This window comes from Oncorhynchus mykiss, chromosome 12, assembly GCF_013265735.2.
Source record: "Oncorhynchus mykiss isolate Arlee chromosome 12, USDA_OmykA_1.1, whole genome shotgun sequence".
Classification (NCBI taxonomy): Eukaryota; Metazoa; Chordata; class Actinopteri; order Salmoniformes; family Salmonidae; genus Oncorhynchus; species Oncorhynchus mykiss.
The window spans coordinates 79,379,774-79,404,255 of NC_048576.1; the positions used below are offsets into that span (position 1 = coordinate 79,379,774).

Genomic DNA, 24,482 nt, shown 5'->3' on the forward strand with positions numbered 1-24,482 from the left:
TATAGATTCCTATAGTATTATGCAGTGTCATATCATTACGGAAGGGGTTCCCTTCCAGAAAATATCTCAAAAAGCAAAGTTACTTTTCTGATGTGTTCAAAAGTGCCTTAGCAACCATATTTCATAAAAGCACAACAATTATTCTCAGCAAAAACAAGACCCCAGAACAACTCCAACACTTAGCAGATCATACCTTATTTTATTAAACATATAAATACACATTTCAACAGGGGAAATAAACACAGTACAGGAGAGAAATATCTCTATAAAAAGCCGGATTAGAGAGATGTAAATGAGGGTCCATGAGAAGTTCTTGTGTTACTCAAGTGCACTGCAAATTGCTTGGCGTTTGACTTGTTTTCGGATTTCCATCAGGCATTCTGCACATCTTGTATGGGTGAACATGACGTTCGAACATTTCATAACACCCAGTTTGTACAGATATCACGGGGGACCAAATGGTCTACTGTTGACCGAGATTCATGAGAGCCTTATAAAATATGTTGATGAATTCCAAAGCTGTGGCAGGAGATTGGAGACTGGGTCACATCACCACAGGAACCATAATCCCCCAACACTACTGTGTCTGGGTGTGTTAGTTACCACAACAATACTGAGGAGGAGGAGCCAGTAATCCACACAGCAGGAAACACTCATTATGGGACCACCCTCCACTCCCACCTTGTTAAAAACACAGAACTGGAAAATCACCAACCAAAACTCATGCAGTTGACAACTAACGTTCCCCTTAATAGAACACATGAGTTAATGAATGAGGTGGTGCTATGAACACCCCAAGAGGAACCACCGTTGAGGTTCTAATGTCCATCTGAAAAGATCCATGGATTTAGAACCAGAACAGACAGTTGAGCAGTGTCCCTTCTTTCTGGTGGCATTGATAAGGGTCCACATTGGCCAGGTGGCATCTGTCCAACGTTACATGACTGTCCATATTATACATTATAAAATCATCCTCACAAAGGTCACAGCTTGACAAATGTGATTTGACATGTATTCAACCAGAGGGATCGTGTGAATATGATTGTCTGAGTGAAGACGTGGCAGGCAGGCATAATGTTAAAGCATCATTTAGTGAGGGCATGAATGAATGTGACATTATTTCAGATAAAGTACCCTCTGTATACAACTGCAACATGTTCAGACCTCCCTATTCCCTCTTTATTGTGATAATTATAATGAGAATGATGGTGAAAATGGCTACCTTTCCATCTGTCACCATTGATAGATTTGCAAATGTTCTGACATGGGCTGTTGTATGAAGAGCTCACCTATAAGTAAGACTCTGGGTTATGAAGCATTGTTCATCAGTACACTGAATCTCATATGTAAACATTGCCTGAACAATCATTTAGTCAATATTTGCAACCCGTACTAAATTCCTAATTCTATAGTTGACAAGACACTCAATTCATCATCAGTCAATCAAGTAATTCCACTATTCTAACGGAGGGAATTACACACGTTTTGAGCACTAGGAGAGATTCTGCTAATCTGACCCATTGAAACCGACTGTTTCTGCAGGGAATACATTCGGCCTCTCCCATTTAACCAGAGGTAGGACCAGTTGATCTTCTGCTAGAGGTTGTGTAGTAAATCACTGAGTGGGCCTCCACTCCCCATAGAAACCTGAAGAGGTAGCCTACTGATGGCTCACACCCATCTATATTAGTCAAAACATTTGCAAACCAGATTAAGTTCAGTGTTGACAGATAACTGAGATCTCAATCTCGTCCCCAGACAGGTTACAGAGTTCAATGTTTTTGCACTTTGTTTCTGCTGAGCCTTTATTTACAATGGAGTTCAGAAGATGTTTCCATAATTGTCACTGAAAACCAGTTTACATTATCAGTCAAAAGAAAGTTGACTAGGCAAGCCAGTTAAGAACAAATTCTTATTTACAGTGACGGCATACCCTGGCCAAACCCCAACGATGCTGGGCCAATTGTGCGCCACCCTATGGGACTCCCAATCACGGCCGGTTGTGATACAGCCTGGAATCAAACCAGGGTCTGTAGTGACGCCTCTAGCACTGAGATGCAGTGCCTTAGACCTTTGACATCCATAGGTAGAAAATGTTCCCAAATACAATGATAAAAATGCATCAGCCTTTAAACTGGCTTCAGGCTTCCATCAAATGATTGCATACTTTGCTGTGTCTCAACACAAACTGAATTACAGTATTAACATTTCTTTACATGTCTCCTTAAAACACCTCTGATGTGAAGGTCAGCTTTCAGACACTTTAAACCAAAGCTTTGAGTCCACACATACTGAAGAGCCCACTTCTCAGACACAACAGCATGCAGTGGAGCCACTGAGTCAGGTTTCACTAAGCTACATAGTACTTACAAAATATACATTTTAAAAAGGGATACATGGCTACATGAAACTTGACAAAATGGCTACAGTGTTTCTCCATGATCTGTACAATACAGATCCCCATACCACAAACAATATTGAAAACATATTTTTTCTGGGCCATAAGATCAGCCGAGAACACAAAACCATCATCATTTGTGTTGCAGTCCCATTTTGATTTTGTCTGCTGGTTATTGTGAAATCTGGTCACATCACTGGAGCGTTATTGAACCCCAAGGGAGAGAAGAGTTTTGAAAAACAGCCAATGATCAAGCACTTTAGCAGATCACATGGCTCCTATCCTAAGTATGTAAGTGCTCTGCTGGGTCCAGGGCTCGACTTGCATTGACAAAGAAAACTGCCTTTCCCAGAGTCCTTTGGGGGGGGGGGGGGGGGGGGGGTTAGAGACTCCATCCCCTTCGTTATATTCCACTTCCTCATATTGTTATTAGTGGTTCCCTCCCGGTTCTTCCCAGGCTTTGATGAGTTATGATGAAGAAAGAGAGCAGAGACAGACGTCCTCCAAAGAAGGAGGACGTCATCATTTTAGAAAAACAGAAAGAAAGGAAGGAAAACAACAGTAGCGTGTCTTTACCCCTTGGCCAACAAGACCCTTTAATCCTGACACCCAACCCCCCTAGTAGATTCATTAGGCTGCACATAGCCTAGCCTAGCCTAGCCTAGCCTAGCCTAGCCTAGCCTAGCCTAGCCCAGCCCAGCCCAGCCCCACCCTATCCTCCCCAGCCCCCTCCTTCCCACACCTGGGTAGAGTCTCATCTCTGGCCATGCAGGACCGATATAACAGGGGTCTGCTGGGCACTGCCGGGCTGGGACACAGGGGGCCACATGGGGGTCTGGTGCATGTGGTGGTGGTGCTGGTAATGGTGGTGGTGCATGTGGTGGCCTGTGGGCGAGGAGGGGGGCAGCCAGACGGGCTGGTGGTTGGGGGGTGATGACGCCCAGAAGGATCCGAAGCCAGCTGTGGAGGAGGGGGGGGAGCAGGCCATGGACACCTGGGTGGGACCTCCGCCTCCGGAGCTCCCCGAGCAGTCTGACGCCCTCAGCTTGGAGAACATGGTGATGGTGTCGGGGAAGTTAGGCGGCGTGGCTGGGGTGTTCCTTGGAGTGCACATCTGGAAAACAGAAGACACGTGGGGTTTAAAATGAGTGACTTACATTGAGTTGAATGCACTTCATTTTAACATTCTGTCCCAATGATTTGGTCCCCATGGGGTGCTTCCATTGCTGCTGCCTGCTGTGAACTCTATGTACCAATAGAAGGCATGATTGGTGAGTTCATAAAACAAATAGCCTAGACTAGTTAGTTACTGTTGTGGGAGGCAGTTCACTTGTAGACTTGGGCATTGTGTGCAGTACAACTGCTGAACATTGTGAAGACAAGGTTTCTAAACCCTGCAGCCACCTACATCCATTCACTGTGGTACACATGGCAGCTTAACATGCTGTGCAGTTGCACAAAATGTCAGATGTCCCCACTGAGGCCATGAATGACTTTGTAATTTGTAAGACTGAGTGTGGTGCCTCAGGATAGAAACACCCCCACCACCAACAGGGATCAGGTAGCAGGCTAGCAGCCATTACAGGACGGAGGACCTTCTTAGCATTGCAGCAAGAGGTCAGGGCTGTTTTATTTCTAACACACAGCCACAGCCCCTCTGACATGAGGGTCACGCAAGCACCCGAAATGTGGATCTAATAGTATGAAAGAGGTGTCTAAAGTTGAAAAGGTAAATTGATTAGGTCACCAAACCAGATTAGAGCCTGGGACAGGCATGGTCATAGCTAGTGAAGATACTAGACATTTTGAAAGTGGAGGGAGCAGAGTGTAGTGCAGCATACAGTATAGTATTGAATATCGTGAGGAAGTGAGGCACAGTCTTAGTGTTGATGTGAGGTGACAGGTCTGTCAGAGTGAGCAGCAGCTGCTCCAGTTAGGAGATGGACAAGCATGGTTTCAGTCTGTCTGGGTCTGATGGTTGACCACACTGAAACTGCCCCTCCTGCAGGATCCAAGATGGTGGTCCATACAGGGGGTTTCCTGTTTTTCATGGGAGAGACGTGACTGAGTTAATCTTTAAGCTGTGAATTATTTAACGTGTTTGTTATGGAAATTAATAGTAAAGGAGAGATATTCAAATATGGGTTATCTAGTCAAGTGATCAAATTTAGCTATAAAGCAATGAAGTCGACCCAGAAGCAATACAGCTGCTTAGACTGTCCAGATGCAGCTGTAAGGCTAACTATAAGGCTTGGTCCTAGTGAAGCAGTGAGTAGGTAGACAGAACAATAACAATGACAACCGTATGCTGGGCAGTGTTTAGCTACAGTGCTGTGCTGGGAGGGTGGGGCCTTGTCTAGCATGTTTGGCTCAGAGGAAGGGCAGGTCTGGACTGGACCCCATCTGCCGCCCATCGTTACACAAAACACATACACACATTCACAAGGAGGTTTGAACACAACGTACTTTCAAATGTTGCGATATCATCCTTAATGTTTACAATAGTGGTACAGCCAGTAATAGTATTAGTGGTAGGGATAATAGTAGTAGTGGTAGGGATAATAGTAGTAGTGATAATAGTAGTAGTAGTAGTAGGGATAATAATAGTAGTAGTAGGGATAATAGTAGGGATAATAGTAGTAGTGATAATAGTAGTAGGGATAATAGTAGTAGTGGTAGGGATAATAATAGTGGTAGTGATAATAGTAGTAGTGGTAGTGATAATAGTAGTAGTGGTAGTAGTAGTGATAGTGATAGTAGTGGTAGTGATAGTAGTAGTGATAGTGATAATAGTAGTAGTGGTAGTGATAGTAGTAGTCATTGTAGTAGTGATTATAGTATAATAATAGTAGTGGTAGGGATAATAATAGTAGTGGTAGGGATAGTAGTAGTAGGAATAGTAGTAGTAATAGCGATAGTAGTAGTGATAGTGATAATAGTAGTAGTAGTAGTAGTGATAGTAGTAGTGATAGTGATAATAGTAGTAGTGGTAGTAGTAGTGATTATAGTAGTAGTGATTATAGTAGTAGGGATATTAGTAGTAGGGATAATAGTAGTAGTAGTAGTAGGCATAATAGTAGTAGTGGGGATAATAGTAGTAGTGGTAGGGATTATAATAGTAGTAGTGGTAGGGATGATAATAGTGGTAGTGATAATAGTAGTAGTGGTAGTGATAAAAGTAGTAGTGATAGTAGTAGTGATAGTAGTAGTAGTAGTAGTAGGGATAATAGTACTAGTAGTAGTAGGGATAATAGTACTAGTAGTAGTAGGGATAATAGTAGTAGTGGTAGGGATTACAATAGTAGTAGTGGTAGTGATGATAATAGTGGTAGTGATAATAGTGGTAATGATAATAGTAGTAGTGGTAGGGATGATAATAGTGGTAGTGATAATAGTAGTAGTGGTAGTGATAATAGTAGTAGTGGTAGTGATAATAGTAGTAGTGGTAGTGATAATAGTAGTAGTGAGAGTGATAGTAGTAGTGATAATAGTAGTAGTAGTGATAATAATAGTAGTAATAATAGTAGTAGTAGTGATAATAGTAGTGGTAGGGATAATAGTAGTAGCAGTGATAGTGATAATAGTAGTAGTAGTCGTGGGGATAAAAGTAGTAGTAGTAGGGATGATAATAGTAGTAGTGGTAGGGATAATAGTAGTAGTGGTAGTGATAGTGATAATAGTAGTAGTGGTAGTGATAGTAGTAGTGATAGTAGTAGTAGTAGTGATAGTGATAATAGTAGTAGTGGTAGTAGTAGTGATAACAGTAGTAGTAGTGGGGATAGTAGTAGGTATAATAGTAGAAGTGTTAGGGATAATAGTAGTAGTGATAATAGTAGTAGGGATAATAGTAGTAGTGGTAGTGATAGTAGTAGTGATTATAGTAGTAGTGATTATAGTAGTAGGGAATATAGTAGTAGGGATAATAGTAGAAGTGGTAGGGATGGTGATAATAGTAGTAGTGGTAGGGATGATAATAGTAGTAGTGATAATAGTAGTAGTAGGGATAATAGTAGTAGTAGTGATAATAATAGTAGTAGTAGGGATAATAATAGTAGTGGTAGTAGTAGTAGTAGTAGTAGTAGGTATAGTAGTAGTAGTAGGGATAGTAGTAGTGGTAGCTATAAAAGTAGTAGGGATAATAGTAGTAGTGGTAGTAATAGTGATAGTGATAATAGTAGTAGTGGTAGTGATGATAATAGTGGTAGTGATAATAGTGGTAATGAAAATAGTAGTAGTGGTAGGGATGATAATAGTGGTAGTGATAATAGTAGTAGTGATAGTGATAATAGTAGTAGTAGTAGTCGAGGGGATAATAGTAGTAGTAGAAGGGATGATAATAGTAGTAGTGGTAGGGATGTTAAGAGTAGTAAGGATGGTAATAGTAGTAGGGATGGTAAAAGTAGTAGTGGTAGGGATAATAGTAGTAGGGGTAATAGTAGTAGTGATAGTAGTAGTGATAATAGTAGTAGCGGTAGTGATAGTAGTAGTGATAGTTATAATAGTAGTAGTGGTAATAGTAGTAGTAGTAGGGATAATAGTAGTAGTAGTGGTAGGGGTATTAGTGTTGGTATTGATAATAGTAGTAGTAGTGGTAGTGATAATAGTAGTAGTGGTAGTGATAGTAGTAGTGATAACAGTAGTAGTGGTAGTGGTAATAGTAGTAGTAGTAGGGATAATAGTAGTAGTAGTGGTAGGGATAATAGTATTGGTATTGATAATAGTAGTAGTAGTGGTAGTGATAATAGTAGTAGTGGTAGTGATAGTAGTAGTGATAACAGTAGTAGTGGTAGTGGTAATAGTAGTAGTAGTAGGGATGATAATAGTAGTAGTGGTAGGGATGATAATAGTAGTAGTAGGGATAATAGTAGTAGTGGTAGGGATGATAATAGTAGTAGTGGTAGTGATAATAGTAGTAGGGATAATAGTAGTAGGGATAATAGTAGTAGGGATAATAGTAGTAGTAGTGGTAGGGATAATAGTATTGGTATTGATAATAGTAGTAGTAGTGGTAGTGATAATAGTAGTAGTAGTAGTAGTAGTAGTAGTAGTGATAATAGTAGTAGTAGTGATAATAGTAGTAGTAGTAGTAGTAGGGATAATAGTAGTAGTAGGGATAATAGTAGTAGTAGGGATAATAGTAGTAGTAGTAGTAGTAGGGATAATAGTAGGGATAATAGTAGTAGGGATAATAGTAGTAGTGGGGATAATAGTAGTAGTAGTAGGGATAATAATAGTAGTAGGATAATAGTAGTAGTAGGGATAATAGTAGTAGTAGTAGTAGGGATAATAGTAGTAGTAGGGATAATAGTAGTAGTAGTAGTAGTAGTGGGGATAGTAGTAGTAGTGGGGATAATAGTAGTAGTGGGGATAATAGTAGTAGTGGGGATAATAGTAGTAGTGGGGATAATAGTAGTAGTAGGTATAATAGTAGTAGTAGTAGTGGGGATAATAGTAGTAGTAGTGATAATAGTAGTAGTGGGGATAATAGTAGTAGTAGTAGTAGGGATAATAGTAGTAGTAGGGATAATAGTAGTAGTAGTAGTGGGGATAATAGTAGTAGTGGGGATAATAGTAGTAGTGGGGATAATAGTAGTAGTAGTAGTGGGGATAATAGTAGTAGTGGTAGGGATGATAATAGTAGTAGTGGTAGTGATAATAGTAGTGATAGTTATAATAGTAGTAGTGGTAGTGATTATAGTAGTAGGGATAATAGTAGTAGGGATAATAGTAGTAGTAGTGGGGATAATAGTAGTAGTGGTAGGGATGATAATAGTAGTAGTGGTAGGGATGATAATAGTAGTAGTAGGGATAATAGTAGTAGTGGTAGGGATGATAATAGTAATAGTGGTAGTGATAATAGTAGTAGTGGTAGTGATAATAGTAGTAAGGATAATAGTAGTAGGGATAATAGTAGTAGGGATAATAGTAGTAGGGATAATAGTAGTAGTAGTGGTAGGGATAATAGTATTGGTATTGATAATAGTAGTAGTAGTGGTAGTGATAATAGTAGTAGTAGTAGTAGTGATAATAGTAGTAGTAGTAGTAGTAGGGATAATAGTAGTAGTAGGGATAATAGTAGTAGTAGGGATAATAGTAGTAGTAGTAGTAGGGATAATAGTAGTAGTAGGGATAATAGTAGTAGTAGTAGTAGTAGTAGTGGGGATAGTAGTAGTAGTGGGGATAATAGTAGTAGTGGGGATAATAGTAGTAGTGGGGATAATAGTAGTAGTGGGGATAATAGTAGTAGTAGTAGTAGTGGGGATAATAGTAGTAGTAGTGATAATAGTAGTAGTGGGGATAATAGTAGTAGTAGTAGTAGGGATAATAGTAGTAGTAGGGATAATAGTAGTAGTAGTAGTAGTAGGGATAATAGTAGTAGTAGGGGTAATAGTAGTAGTAGTAGTGGGGATAATAGTAGTAGTGGGGATAATAGTAGTAGTGGGGATAATAGTAGTAGTGGGGATAATAGTAGTAGTGGGGATAATAGTAGTAGTGGGGATAATAGTAGTAGTAGTAGTGGGGATAATAGTAGTAGTGGTAGGGATGATAATAGTAGTAGTGGTAGGGATGATAATAGTAGTAGTGGTAGGGATGATAATAGTAGTAGTAGTAGTGGGGATAATAGTAGTAGTGGGGATAATAGTAGTAGTGGGGATAATAGTAGTAGTGGGGATAATAGTAGTAGTGGGGGTAATAGTAGTAGTGGGGATAATAGTAGTAGTAGTAGTGGGGATAATAGTAGTAGTAGGGATAATAGTAGTAGTAGGGATAATAGTAGTAGTGGTAGGGATAATTGTAGTAGTGGTAGGGATAATTGTAGTAGTAATAATAGTAGTGGTAGTGATAATAGTGGTAGTGATAATAGTAGTAGGGATAATAGTAGTAGGGATAATAGTAGTAGTGGTAATGATAATAGTAATAGTGGTTGTAGGGATAAAAGTAGTGATAGTGAAATTAGTAGTAGTGGTGGTGATAATAGTAGTGGTACTGATAATAGTAGTGGTGGTAACAGTAGTGATAATAGTGGTGATGGTAATAGTAGGGATAATAGTAGTAGTAGTAATAATAGTAGTAGGGATAATAGTAGTGATGGTAATAGTGGTAGTGATAATAGTTGTAGTAGGGATAATAGTAGTGATGGTAATAGTAGTGGTAGTAGTGATAATAGTAGTGGTAGTGATAATAGTAGTATTAGGGATAATAGTAGTGGTGGTAATAGTAGTGGTAGTGATAAGTACTAGTAGTACTTGTAGGGATAATAGTAGTAGTTGTAGGGATAATAGTAGTAGTAGTGGTAGGGATAATAGTAATGGTATTGATGATAGTAGTAGTAGTAGTAGGGATAATAGTAGTGGTAGTGATAATAGTAGTTGTAGTAGGGATAATAGTAGTGATTGTAGTAGTAGTAGGGATAATAGTAGCAGGAGTGATACTAGTAGTAGTAGGGATAATAGTAGTAGGGATAATAGTAATGGTATTGATGATAGTAGTAGTAGTAGTAGTAGTAGGGATAATAGTAGTGGTAGTGATAATAGTAGTTGTAGTAGGGATAATAGTAGTGATTGTAGTAGTAGTAGGGATAATAGTAGCAGGAGTGATACTACTAGTAGTAGGGATAATAGTAGTAGGGATAATAGTAGTGGTAGTGATACTAGTAGAAGTAGTAGGGATAATAGTAGTGGTAGTGATACTAGTAGTAGTAGTAGGGATAATAGTAGTGATGGTAATAGTGGTAGTGATTATAGTAGTTGTAGTAGGGATAATAGTAGTGATGGTAATAGTAGTGGTAGTAGTGATAATAGTAGTGGTATTGATAGTAGTAGTAGTGGTAGTGATAATAGTAGTAGTACTAGGGATAATAGTAGTAGTAGTGGGGATAATAGTAGTAGTAGGGATAATAGTAGTAGTAGGGATAATAGTAGTAGTAGTAGTAGAGATAGTAGTAGTAGTAGTAGTGGGGATAATAGTAGTAGTGGTAGGGATGATAATAGTAGTAGTGGTAGGGATGATAATAGTAGTAGTAGGGATAATAGTACTGGTAGTGATAATAGTAGTTGTAGTAGGGATAATAGTAGTGATGGCAATAGTAGTGGTAGTAATAGTAGTGGTAGTGATAATAGTAGTAGTAGTGGTAGGGATAATAGTATTGGTATTGATAATAGTAGTAGTAGTGGTAGTGATAATAGTAGTAGTAGTAGTAGTGATAATAGTAGTAGTAGGGATAATAGTAGTAGTAGTAATAATAGTAGTAGTAGGGATAATAGTAGTGGTGGTAATAGTAGTGGTAGTAATAGTAGTGGCAGTGATAATAATAGTAGTAGTAGGGATAATAGTAGGAGTAGTGGTAGGGATAATAGTATTGGTATTGATAATAGTAGTAGTAGTGGTAGTGATAATAGTAGTAGTAGTAGTAGTGATAATAGTAGTAGTAGTAGGGATAGTAGTAGTAGGGATAATAGTAGTAGTAGTAGGGATAAAACTAGTAGTAGTAGTGGGGATAATAGTAGTAGTGGGGATAATAGCAGTAGTGGGGATAATAGTAGTAGAAGGGATAGTAGTAGTAGTAGTAGTAGTGGGGATAATAGTAGTAGTAGTAGTAGTGGGGATAATAGTAGTAGTAGGGATAATAGTAGTAGTAGTAGTGGGGATAATAGTAGTAGTAGGGATAATAGTAGTAGTAAGGATAATAGTAGTAGTAGGGATAATAGTAGTAGTAGTAGTAGGGATAATAGTAGTAGTGGGGATAATAGTAGTAGTAGGGATAATAGTAGTAGTAGGGATAATAGTAGTAGTAGGGATAATAGTAGTAGTAGTAGTAGTAGTGGGGATAATAGTAGTAGTAGTAGTGGGGATAATAGTAGTAGTAGTGGGGATAATAGTAGTAGTAGTGGGGATAATAGTAGTAGTGGTAGGGATGATAATAGTAGTAGTGGTAGGGATGATAATAGTAGTAGTAGGGATAATAGTAGTAGTGGTAGGGATAATTGTAGTAGTAATAATAGTAATAGTGGTAGTGATAATAGTAATAGTGGTAGTGATAATAGTAGTAGTGGTAGTGATAATAGTAGTAGTGATAATAGTAGTAGGGATAATAGTAGTAGGGATAATAGTAGTAGGGATAATAGTAGTAGTAGTGGTAGTGATAATAGTAGTAGTAGTAGTAGGGCTAATAGTAGTAGGGCTAATAGTAGTAGTAGTAGGGATAATAGTAGTAGTAGGGATAATAGTAGTAGTAGTAGTGGGGATAATAGTAGTAGTGGGGATAATAGTAGTAGTAGTGGGGATAATAGTAGTAGTAGTAGGGATAATAGTAGTAGTAGTAGTAGTAGGGATAATAGTAGTAGTAGTAGTAGTAGTAGTAGTAGGGACAATAGTAGTAGTAGGGATAATAGTAGTAGTAGTAGTAGGGATAATAGTAGGGATAATAGTAGTAGTAGTAGTGGGGATAATAGTAGTAGTGGGGATAATAGTAGTAGTAGTAGTAGGGATAATAGTAGGGATAATAGTAGTAGTAGTAGTAGGGATAATAGTAGTAGGGATAATAGTAGTAGGGATAATAGTAGTAGTAGTAGGGATAATAGTAGTAGGAGTAGGGATAATAGTAGTAGTAGTAGTAGTGATAATAGTAGTAGTAGTAGGGATAATAGTAGTAGTAGTAGGGATAATAGTAGTAGTAGTAGGGATAATAGTGGTAGGGATAATAGTAGTAGTATGGATAATAGTAGTGGTAGTGATAATAGTAGTAGTAGGGATAATAGTAGTGATTGTAGTAGTAGTATGGGTAGTAGTAGTAGTAGGGATAATAGTAGTAGTAGTAGTAGGGATAATAGTAGTAGTAGTAGTATGGATAATAGTAGTGGTAGTGATAATAGTAGTAGTAGTAGTAGGGATAATAGTAGTAGTAGTAGTAGTAAGGATAGTAGTAGTAGTAGTAGTATGGATAATAGTAGTGGTAGTGATAATAGTAGTAGTAGTAGTAGTAGTAGTATGGATAATAGTAGTGGTAGTGATAATAGTAGTGATTGTAGTAGTAGTAGTAGTAGGGATAATAGTAGTGATTGTAGTAGTCGTGATAATAGTAGTGGTGGTAATAGTTGTGGTAGCAGTGTAATTAGTTTACAGGAAGGTCCTAGTAAAGGAGTAAATCATTATATTTGGCTAGGCTATGGGCTCAAACCAGAACTTCTCCTACAGTATTTATGGTCTTGTTTTGTCATCAGAAGGCGCAGGGTAGAGCTTGTACTGCCCCACAGCAACAAACAGTTACATCCCTCATGGGCTCACACACCAGAGGGGAAACAGGTGATATGACAAATGCCATGTGCTACCATGTGCTACCACAACCACTACTACAACTACCACCACTATGTCTACCACCACCACCACAACTACTACGACTACCACCACCACAACTACATCTACCACTACTACGACTACCACCACCAGTACTACCACCACCACAGTGCACTACCCACTTTCCATGAATTATATTATGTACAGAGTAAAGAAAAAAAAAACAATGTAATTAAATTGATATAGGAATGTCATCCTCTCTAGGACTTACTTATTATGACTTGTTTTCTCAGTTCAAGTACCAGGCCTAATTAAATAAATAAAAACCCAGCCCCATGTTTACAACAAGCAATGCAATCCTGGATGTCAATTGGTTGTGGAAATGTGACCCTTCGGTGTAGGTTTAAGGCTATAAGAGTCCCTTACATATACACATATTTGTTCTCCATGTATAGTCAATAGTGTTTGATCGAGGGCAGTGTTGTGTACATTATTGTTGCTACACGGAGCTCTTTCTTCCCCACACCCACTGTTTCCCCTGTGGTTCCCCCAGGCCCCAAGGAGAGTGCAGGGCAACCTAGAGAGAGAGAGAGCGGGGGAAGGACTAACACCCACAATACATGGAGATGGCTTGCAGCTGCTGATGATTGCCTCTCCACACTCTCTCTATCCTTTAACAGCCCTTCCTCCTCCTCTGTAGCAGATAGCTCTCTTACATCACTCCTCCTCCCAGCATGCACATGCCCGCCTCACACACAAACCTACTTGTACACATGCACACACACACTCGCAAACACACAAACACCCTCCAGCGGTATGATGTAATGGCTGCACAGAAAAGAATAACAAACCCTGGCCCCCGCCACTCACACACTTCCTCTCGCTCAAGCTCGAACATGCTCCTCCCACCCAAGAGGAAGGGAAAGAAGAGAGAAAACCAAAACAGTGTTGTAGCAGCAGAGCAGCAACAGACAGATGATAAGGGGATGGCTGGGTTCAGTGTACATGTCAACACTGCATGCTCACAGCACAGCCTCCATGTGGTAAACATTACATTACATTTCCAGCTCGCTGCTCCAGGGCTTTTACTGGTCAGTTGAAGCAGAAGGTTTCATGCATGGACCACATGATCACTATAGCCGTTAGGGAATAGCATTGCGTAAATTGGCTTGAGTCAAGGACAGGGGCCAGCCTTGTGCCATTGCTATCATCGAAGTTAAATTAGCTATTGGGACCCAGCTACTTCGCTGTGCCTGACATACGGAGTTGGCATAACAATGCATATTTTCATGCAATACATGTTGAAGGAAAAGGTTTCAAAATATTGTGTAAGGTTTAAGAATTCATGATATGAAACGTATGTTGCACTAAAAAGCATGGTGCCGGTCCATGTGGCAGTATATCTTAAGTAAGCTTACCCTAAAAGGCTTGGGCAGTGTTGAAAACCAATAAGCACCGTGGAGTAGTACAGCAGGATGTAGACTTTACTACTCAGGAGCGATAACTCCAGTGATGTCACTCTGCCAGACACAGCTGTACTACTATGCCCATGGCTCTAGTCCTGTCCTGTTGGTGAATCTGTCCCTCTGTCTGTCTGACTGAAGAGGAGGAGCAGACTGGCCTGGTCACTGACGCTGCAGCCATACCGTAAATTAGCTCCCTGAACACACTGACAGAATGTAATACATGCCTTAGGCCCTTTTTTCTTTTTTAAGGGGAACAAAATGCACTTACCATCTGGTGGTGGTGACTGGGGATGTTGGCCTCCTGGAAAAAGGAGCTTAAGGCTGTCTGTGGCGGGAGAGAGAGAGACAGAACGAGGGGAAGAGAGGAAATTGTCTGTGAGAACATTGTGAGCACTTGAACTGCCATTTGGGGTAGGGTGGGCATTTGACCTTTGACTGTTCAAGTACTCGCATTATTTTTTTCTGAATATTCGGGGGAAAAAATACTTTTAGAACACAAGGCCCACACTGGAAAAAGTGTGCAGTTAGCTATGCCAACAGTGCGCAACAAAGCGTCATTTATCATAACCAGTGAAGATAACAAATCCTAATTGCTAAATTGCCTCATATACATTGAGTGCACAAAAACATTAAGAATACTTTTCTAATATTGAGTTGTGAATGACCCCCCCACACCCTTTGCGCTCAGAACAGCCTCAATACGTCGGGGCATGGACTCTACAAGGTGCGGAAAGTGTTCCACAGGGAAGATGACCCATGTCTCCAATGCTTCCCACAGTTGTGTCCAGTTGGCTGGATGTCCTTTGGGTGGTAGACTATTCTTGATACACAGAAAACTGTTGAACATGTAAAAACCCACCAGCGTTGCAGTTCTTGACACAAACCGTCTCAATTGTCTCCGGGCTTAAAAAAACGTATCTAACATGCCTCCCCCCTTCATCTACACTGATTGAAGTGGATTTAACAGGTGATATCAATTAGGGATCATAGCATTCACTTGGATTCATCTGGTCAGAGCAGGTGTTCATAATGTTTTGTACACTCAGTGTATATTCAATCAATTAAAAAACAAGTGTTATTTAAGATACATTTACTGAACCTGTAATATCAACTGGTTGTATTATATATTGGAACTCAATCTTCAAAAAGGTAGTAACCTCCACAGCCAAGGCTAACCAATCCTAAAATGACACTAGCAGTTCGCAAAGTGGGGTCGTCACTAGTTCCCACAGCCACAAGGTCAAGCTTTCGAGTGGCGCAGCGGTTTAATTAAGGCACTGCATCTCAGTGCTAGAGGCATCACTACAGACCTTGGTTCGATTCCAGGCTGTATCACAACCGGCCGTGATTGGGAGTCCCATAGGGCAGCGCACAATTGGCCCAACGTCGTCCGGGTAAGGCCGTCATTGTAAATAATATTTTTTTCTTAACTGACTTGCCTAGTTAAATAAAAAATAAACTATGCCTGTTTCTACAACGTCTCTTCTTAAAATCAGATTTTAAACCTAACCTTATGCCTAACCTTAAGACCAAAAAGCAAATATTTTGTTTTCATGAATTGTTCAGTACAGTCAATTTTGACTTTGTGGTAACTAGTGACAACCGCAATGTAGCATATTAAAGCGGAAAATGACGCAATTATTACAAAATTGCAGCGCATTGTTGGAACACATATTTCCCTACTTCAGTCAACCAGTCCATTTTGAATTTGTGATAAAAGTTAGATCTGTTTTTATAGACAATTATTTCTGTAGGCCTAACGGGAGCTTGTGTATCCCATCAGTTAGATCTGTTTTTATAGACATTTATTTCTGTAGACCTAACGGGAGCTTGTGTGAGCACTCATCACGCGTGTCTAGAGGGAGCGGGTCAGAACACAACTGAGTGAGTGAGACAAGGAGGTTAAAGGGAATTTAGGGAGCAGAACTTTGTAATGCTTGGCGTTGTCTCTTTTTTGTTGTGTTACGCAAATGCACATGCAGAAATCGAACATTGGAGTCCACATTTTTTTTTGACCAAATAGTTCTACAGTATAAACAAATTATAATCTCTGGTTAAAGATTGAGTTTTGACGTCCGTTCCAGTACTCATGCCCATCTTTAGTTTGCGGACCACAAAACACTAGTAACACATTTCACCTTCCAATCCGCTCACTGTGGAGAGCCTGAGCCCCATCCCCCTCTGCTAGCATCGGCCTATGGGTCAGTTGGTACAAGTAGATCACATGACTCTGGGGTTAAAACTATTATCCTCCACTGTCTAAAACAGGGTTTGTAAACCACGGGAGAGAGAGGCAGTGGCAGACAGGCTAATGGCTCAGTGAGAATGTACACACTACACAGGCTTGTTTAAAATGATAATTAGCATGGAAAAGAAAACCGCTAGTAGCCTAGTACTGTTCCTTCACCTAAAACTAGTGTTACAACTCAGTGACATGTAAACAGTTTAGGCTATATAAACTACCGTGAATGGGGTATATGTGCTATATTCTCAGGGACAATTCACATAGGCCACAACAAAACCTAGTTTGTGACAGCCTTCCTCTGACGGGCTATGAGGAAACACAATGTAAACAAGTAGTCCTACTTTCAGTTGCTGCCCTTGAACACAAACAAGGAAGTCCATAGGCTACTTCTATTGTTTCACTCTGTTGTTCTTTTTAAGAGGTGGAAAATTTACAAATGCTGTGTCATTCCTTCGTATACAAATCGCCTCATATGAATGTGTCTTAGTAACTGGATTAAAATAATTGCATGCAGCCTACTACTAAAATGACAGCATGTCTAGCTAAACCTTAGTGCCTTGCCTAGCCTCCATTTCCCTTCACTAGAATCTCTCTTTGCTAACACTTCAATGAATGTGTGGTTTCCCCTCACGGCTGAAGTCGACCCCTCCCCCACAAACCATGCTCTGTGGTTGTTTGACAACAGCAGCAGTAGTGCAGGAATGTCTGCTGCTCAACGTGACACACATATCAACATGAATGTGCTGCACTGCCATTGTCTACCAGGCTGCTGGGATCACACTGTTCTTTGTCTATTTATGTTAAGTGTGTTTCTGTGTACATCCAAGACCATCAACAACGGTTCCGTTTCACACACAAATAATGTAGGTTACAAACACACAGTGCAACACCATATCTAAAAGCATCGGCATAAAGGTTTCAGTACTACTCATGGGCTTTAAGTGAGAGCATCCATTAACTGACGGAGCAGAAAACCTAGCAATGGAGCAGAGAACCTAGCAATGGAGCAGAGAGGAGTCATGACAGTGTTGCTTATGTAACATGACTGACAGAACACTGCAATGAAGCCTAACACTAGGCCTATATAAAAGCAGAAGAATTGAACAGGTGTCTAAATGAGGGCACAGCAAACAATAACAAAAACATATTTTAAAAAACAGCCTGAAATAGGACAAATATAGGTGAACACCAAAAGAATACTTAGGGTGATACGGAAGAGTGCAGAAGAAAGAAGTGCATTAATAATGGTGTAGTAACAGGGATAATGAGGCTGAGTGGGGGCTGTGCCATGAGGGAGTGAGAGTACCGAACATGCCCATGGATACAGCCTGCCCTGCAGCCAGGAGCCATGACGACACAGCCTGCTCTGCAGCCAGGAGCCACGAGTAGACACGACGACACAGCCTGCTCTGCAGCCAGGAGCAGCCCAGTGAGAGGGACATTATACTGACATCATAGAAAGATGACTAGCCACAAAGACAATCAATTAACCAATAAAGGCTAACATTTTGAGATTGTATTATACATAAATATTTTACATAGAGACTCTACATATACACATACAATATATACAATATGTATACACAATATATACACAGAGAGCACTAAACATTAGGAACATCTTCCTAATATTGAGTTGCACCCCCTTTTCCCTCAGAATAGCCTCAATTCATTGGGGCATGGACTCTACAAGGCGTCGAAAGCATTCCACAGGGATGCTGGTCCATGTTGACTCCAATGCTTCCTACAGTTGTGTCAAGTTAGCTGGATGTCCTTTGGATGGTGGACCATTCTTGATACACATGGAAAACTGTTGAGGATGAAAAACCCAGCAGCATTGCAGTTTGTGACACACTCAAAACGGTGCGCCTGGCACCTACTACCATACCCCATTCAAAAGGCACTTAAATATTTTGTCTGAATTTTTTCACCCTCTGAATGGCACACTTGCACAATGTCTCAAGGCTTAAAAATCCTTCTTTAACCTGTATCCTCCACTTCATCTACACTGATTGAAGTGGATTTAACAAGTAACATTAATAAGGGATCATAGCTTTTACCTGGTCAGTCTATGTCATGGAAAGAGCAGGTGTTCCTAATGTTTTGACCCTCCACTCCTTAGCCAACAGCATCTGGGAGAGCTCAGCCCAGCCATTGGCAACTAGCCCTTTGACCTTGAGCCGGACAGGTTGCACAGAGGAGGCGAAGTTGTCTCTGCAATGCATCTGCTCCAATCAAGCTACAGGCTGACTCTGCTCTCAGAAGCTTGGGAGGAGCTGAGCAGCCTCCTCAGCCCCTTCAAACCACCTGGCCCTGACACTTCTGCCTGCGCGTAAGCACTAACAAAAGCTTGGCCATTAGACAGAGCGGAGGTGTGTTTGGGAAACCATCTGAAAGCAGAGGCCTGAAGCCTCAGATCTTCTCAGCATCTCTCTGTTGTCCATACTTAGGGCCCTGTTGAATATTTCAAACCAGTGGCCTTGCATACTTTTCATTATACATTACTCTAGGGTGTGCTTCAACATGAACTGGATTTTTCTTTCATATCATGTAGTGAATTATGCATTCACTAAAAAAGTATGTTACTATTACGCTCATTCAAATTACAATTCCACCTTGCTGCTCTGGCTGAAACCATGATTGAAAAGGGTCACGCTGTGTGTCAGCTTAGAAGAAACGCCTGTGTGCATCTCTGAGCCAGGACTAGGAGTACTGGATATGAACAACTGGAAGGATAAGGCACTGTAATCTGCCTAAAGATAGATATCCCCTATGAATACTCCTGGACAAGAGTACGGTCAATCCAGGAGGTCCCCTGTGTCACCTTTCCCTAACCTTGTTCAACAAGCAATCATAAACACAATGTTCTTTAAATGTGTGTTGTGAGTGTGTTTATTGGTGCACTACTCTTACGCAGCCAAATATGGAATGTAATAACTAGTAGCAGCTTGTTCCAAAATTGGAAGTGTGTATTGACTGGCCAGAAGTCATACCAGTTGGGACTGAGGTATGAATTGCTGTGTGTGCTAGCTGTGTAACATACATGCTATACACTAAATATCCTACACATTTTCAGAGCAGCGGCAATATTCAAAAAACAAAGGCAACGTTTGAGACACCTTTTACTTACTACAACAATGGGGTCTGGACAGGAAGAGCCTCTGTGTGTTTGGTGGTGTCAGGTCAAGAATGTAAACAAAGTTAACCTTATGGATTCAAAAACCTCAACCAGGTATTTTCTTCGCTCTCTGGATGGCCAGTTAGTTAGTTATCAAAAGCCGGTTGCATTATTACTGTATCTAGCTAAATTAGACATTCGAGATGGATTATGTTCATATGGCATTGAAATAAATCAGATCACACTACTATCAACTGCAACCATGGCTAGTTAGATCATGCAAATGTATATTGAATATGAATATTGAAAATGAAAAACCTAACATAAAATAACCAATGTAACCAATATAGATATCAAAACAATAACGTTAGCAGCATCAATTTCCCATCTCGTTAACTGGTGTGAATAGCCAATTCGATTGGCAAACACCGCATTTCCTAATGTTAGCCCAGGTCTTCCGGATTATCCATCGTAAAAGCATGGTCGTATGACTGGGTTTACTTACATGTTTGTAAAAAAAAAAAATCGCCATTCACTAATTTCGGAGAACTTCTCCTTCTTTGCCTTTGTTAGCTAGCTAAAGTGGCTAGTTAGCCGCATCGCTATGAAACCAACATATAAACACACACATCGCATACCTCGAATTGCCAGTGAGCCGCTTGAAGAAGCTGCTTCGCTTGATCAGCAGCACAACCAGCAGTCAAAACAAACTGGTTGATCATCACTTGATGCCTGAGTTCGTCCATATTCACCGACATAACCGCTCTTCACCCCACCTCAGTTATCTTATCGTTGAAACTTAGGAAAACAAAGCCTCGTTTTTTTTCTTCAAAATTTCGAATTCAATCGCTCAAACAAGACCCTCCTTACCACGCTCTACCCTCGCCTTCCAGTGACAACAAATATGTCCATGTCATCACCAACAACAAAGCCAAGCACAACAGCTGATTGGATAAACAAGTCAGCAAGATTGTACGGGCTGGTACACCATTGGCTATCACGCGAGCCAGCAAGCCGTCGGAGTAAGGTAATTGCAGGGTACATATATTCATGGATTGGATACCAGAGGATGAGTAAATCACACCTATTGGCTTATTTCTATAAGAAGGTATATGAGGGTCGTTCAATAATTGGTCAATTTAGAGATAACGTATTGAAAAGGTCCAGGATTGGTATTTCTATTGTAAATATTTACAGCAACGTTATGATGGTTGTCTTTGTGCCACACCAAACAGTCAGAGACATATTGTACTGGTTACAATATAGGCACGTTTCAAATGCTGTACATTTGATCATAATAACAGTAGTCGATAATATAACAGTTTATACAGTTTTCCCCCAAACAGAAAATACATAATAATAAATGTGCTGTGCTTTCGGCGAGTCTCTGAATAGCTGATACTATGTTATGAGACAGCATATACAGAAGAAAAGTGTATTAATTTCTGTCTGCATTGGTGCCCAAACACGTTCCGTGTGTTATTCTCTGTGATTATCTCTGAGTACTATTCACTAGGCAGTGGGATGTCAAGCTCCCTCCCTGCAAGACTGAATAATTCAGCTGAGGTGTAGGTATACAGTATATTAAAGGTGAAAGCGTGACAGAGAAGACTATCTATTATGTATTGTAGGTGGGTGTTACCTGGATAATGTGAATTTGATGGTGTCTATTAATAATGGATTGGAGACTACACACACACAACTCTTCAAACAGTCGATTATGACAATATGTTAATTTATAGGGGTCCCCAAAGGTTCCCAGAGGATCTCAAATCCCACCTTTCCTCTATTCTTTCTGACTTTTTTTCTGCATAGCAAATTACAAATTACATGCATTTTGGCCCATTTATTTTGAAACTGATGAGTAAATTCACTTTACTAATTATTGGAGATGTATTGGAGATAATAGCATTTGGAATAAAGCTTTGGAAACATGTTCTTTCCGATGGAAAGATAGCTCTGGGAATAGTGACCTCATGTTCCAGAATGATCTAATGAACTATTCAAGGAAATAATTTATGAGATTTTTGTTGGTCAGTTATGAGCATCAGTTGGGTGTTTATCGTGATGACTTTCAACAAATGACTTATTCTGTTCATTCTGCAACACACTGAGAGGGGGTTATTTTAATAGGTAATTTGCTTCAGCAAATAAATCATTACACTAGAAAATCATGGGACTTTTTTTGTTAAAACTTGAAACAAACATACAGAAGATAAGGACATAAGGACAACGCTGCCATTTTGACATTACACAACCAGAAAGTGAAAGGCACTCTGTTATTTAATTTTCAATGAAACAATGTCATACACTGTGACCATCAAGCGTTCAAGGTTACCCATGGTTTCTCTTTTTTTGGGATAAAAACCCAACACATTTCCTCTCAAAATGGGCAGCATATAACATTGATCCACACAAAATAGCTCTATACTTGACACTTTGCTTTAAATGGTCAGACCAAATTATCTGAAGCTCATGTGAGAGGTCAGTCAGTTCAAAATACTGAAAAGTAGGTTACTGCTGAATGGCCACCTTATCTGTTCTTATGCTGCGTTATTTTGTCCCCTTAAAGCTTATCTGGACAAATGCCCTTGCTTTACTGGGTGATATATATTCTGTATAACTGTATTACTCACACTGCAGGGAGACATAACCTAAATTGTTATTGTCTCATGCAGATCACCATCTGCTTTCAGATACCAGGACCGTAGGCTCTCCCAAAACACAGAGTAAAGGGGGTGGAGCCATACTTTCATTGGTCAATGTTTAATTTTATTTATTTTAATTTTTTAAAAATTTTTTCCACCTTTATTTAACCAGGTAGGCTAGTTGAGAACAAGTTCTCATTTGCAACTGCGACCTGGCCAAGATAAAGCATACAATATGATCTTGACAGAGTGGACTTTGTTTTCAGAGATACTCAGGGATACTTGCTTGTTTTCTTGCCCACGTGTTGACCTCCATCTTGGTTCCCCCCCACCAACCTGAGTCTGTGACTCACGAGTCAGTCACCATCTTCCTTTTGGGTCTCTGTCAGAGCTATGAATGCTGGTTCAGTGTGTAAGTAGCACACGGCCAGGGTTTCCTGGAAAAGCCCCTTCACAATAGCTTTGGGGCCCACTGGAAACACTGAATAAACTCTGTGGCAGGGGTTTTGATAAATATATATACAGTACCAGTCAAAAGTTTGGCCACACCTACTCATTCAAGGGTTTTTCTTTATTTTTACTCTTTTCTACATTGTAGAATAATAGGGAAGACATCAAAAATATGAAATAACACATATTGAATAATGTAGTAACCAAAACATATATTTTATATTCTTCAAAGCAGCCACTGTTTGCCTTGATGACAGCTTTGCACACTCTTGACATTATGTGTAACCTTTATTTAACTAGTCAAGTCAGTTATGAAAAAAATCTAATTTACAATGACGGCCTACCCCGGACAACGCTGGGCCAGGCCAGATGCAGCCTGGATTCGAACCAGGTACTGCCTGGTTCGAAGAGAGATGCAGTATCTTACACCACTGCGCCATTCAGGAGCCCAATTATCTCAACCAGCTTCACCTGGAATGCTTATCTAACAGTCCTGAAGGAGTTCCCACATATGCTGAGCACTTATTGGCTGCTTTTCCTTCACTCTGCGGTCCAACTCATCCTAAACAATCTCAATTGGGATGAGGTCGGGTGATTGTGGAGGCCAGGTCATCTGATGCAGCACTCCATCACTCTTCTTCTTGTTCAAATAGCCCTTACACATCCTGGAGATGTGTTGAAAACAAATGATAGTCCCACTAAGAGCAAACCAGATAGGATGGCGTATTGCTGCAGAATGCTGTGGTAGCCATGCTGGTTAAGTGTGCCTTGAATTCTACAATTCTAAATAAATCACAGTGTCACCACCAAAGCACCCCCACACCATCACAACTCCTCCTCCATGCTTCATGGTGGGAACAACACATGCGGAGATCGTCTGTTCACCTGGCCTGATTCATGCAGTCTCCACTGAACAGCTGATGTTGAGATGTGTCTGTTACTTGAAGCATTTATTTGGGCTGCAATTTCTGAGGTTGGTAACTCTAATGAACTTATCCTCTGCAGCAGAGGTAACTCTGGATCTTTCTTTCATGTGGCGGTCCTCATGAGAGCCAGTTTCATCATAACGCTTGATGGTTTTTGCGACTGCACTTGAAGAAACTTTCAAAGTTCTAGACATTTTCTGGATTGAATGGCCTTCATGTCTTAAAGTAATGATGGACTGTCATTTCGCTTTTCTTATTTGAGCTGTTCTTGCCATAATTTGGACTTGGTCTTTTACCAAATAGGGCTATCTTCTGTATACCACCCCTACCTTGTCATAACACAACTGATTGGCTCAAACACATTAAGAAGGAAAGAAATTCCACAAATTAACTTTGGCACACCTGTTAATATAAATGCATTCCAGGTGACTACCTCATGAAGCTTGTTGAAAATACCAAGAGTGTGCAAAGCTGTCATCAAGGCAAAGGGTGGCTACTTTGAAGAATCTCAAATATAAAATATATTTTGATTTGTTTAACACTTTTTAGGTTACTACATGATTCCATATGTGTAATTTCATAGTTTTGATGTCCACTATTATTCTACAATTGTCATGTACTGTCATGTTGTGTCTTGTCTCTGTCCTTTCCCTTCACCCTGTCTCCCTCTGCTGGTCGTTGTTAGGTTACCTTTTCTCCCCCGCTTTCCCCCAGCTGTTCCTTGTCTCCTCTAACTACCCATTCACCCCGTTTCCCACCTGTTCCCTTTTTCCCTCTGATTAGGTCCCTATATCTCTCTCTGTTTCTGTTCCTGTCCTTGTCGGATTCTTGTTAGTTGTGTTTCATGCCTGAGCCAGACTATCGTCATGTTTGCTGTAACCTTGTCCTGTCCTGTCGGAATCTGCCGGTCTATCTGAGCCTACCTATGTTTGGTTATT

The 24,482-nt window shown here is 40.2% G+C and overlaps 1 protein-coding gene across 1 annotated transcript; it reads right to left on the reverse strand.

Moving 5' to 3' along the window:
* Positions 1–178: 178 nt before the first annotated feature.
* On the reverse strand, positions 179–20,441 carry LOC110538545 (UBA-like domain-containing protein 2). Its single transcript, XM_036938631.1, has 4 exons — positions 20,159–20,441; positions 14,426–14,482; positions 3,095–3,512; positions 179–3,059 (listed from the first exon to the last, which is right to left on the reverse strand). The coding sequence occupies exons 1-3, from the start codon at positions 20,276–20,278 to the stop codon at positions 3,153–3,155; spliced, it is 537 nt and encodes a 178-aa protein (XP_036794526.1). The 5' UTR covers positions 20,279–20,441; the 3' UTR covers positions 179–3,059; positions 3,095–3,152.
* Between the last annotated feature and the right edge of the window lie 4,041 nt (positions 20,442–24,482).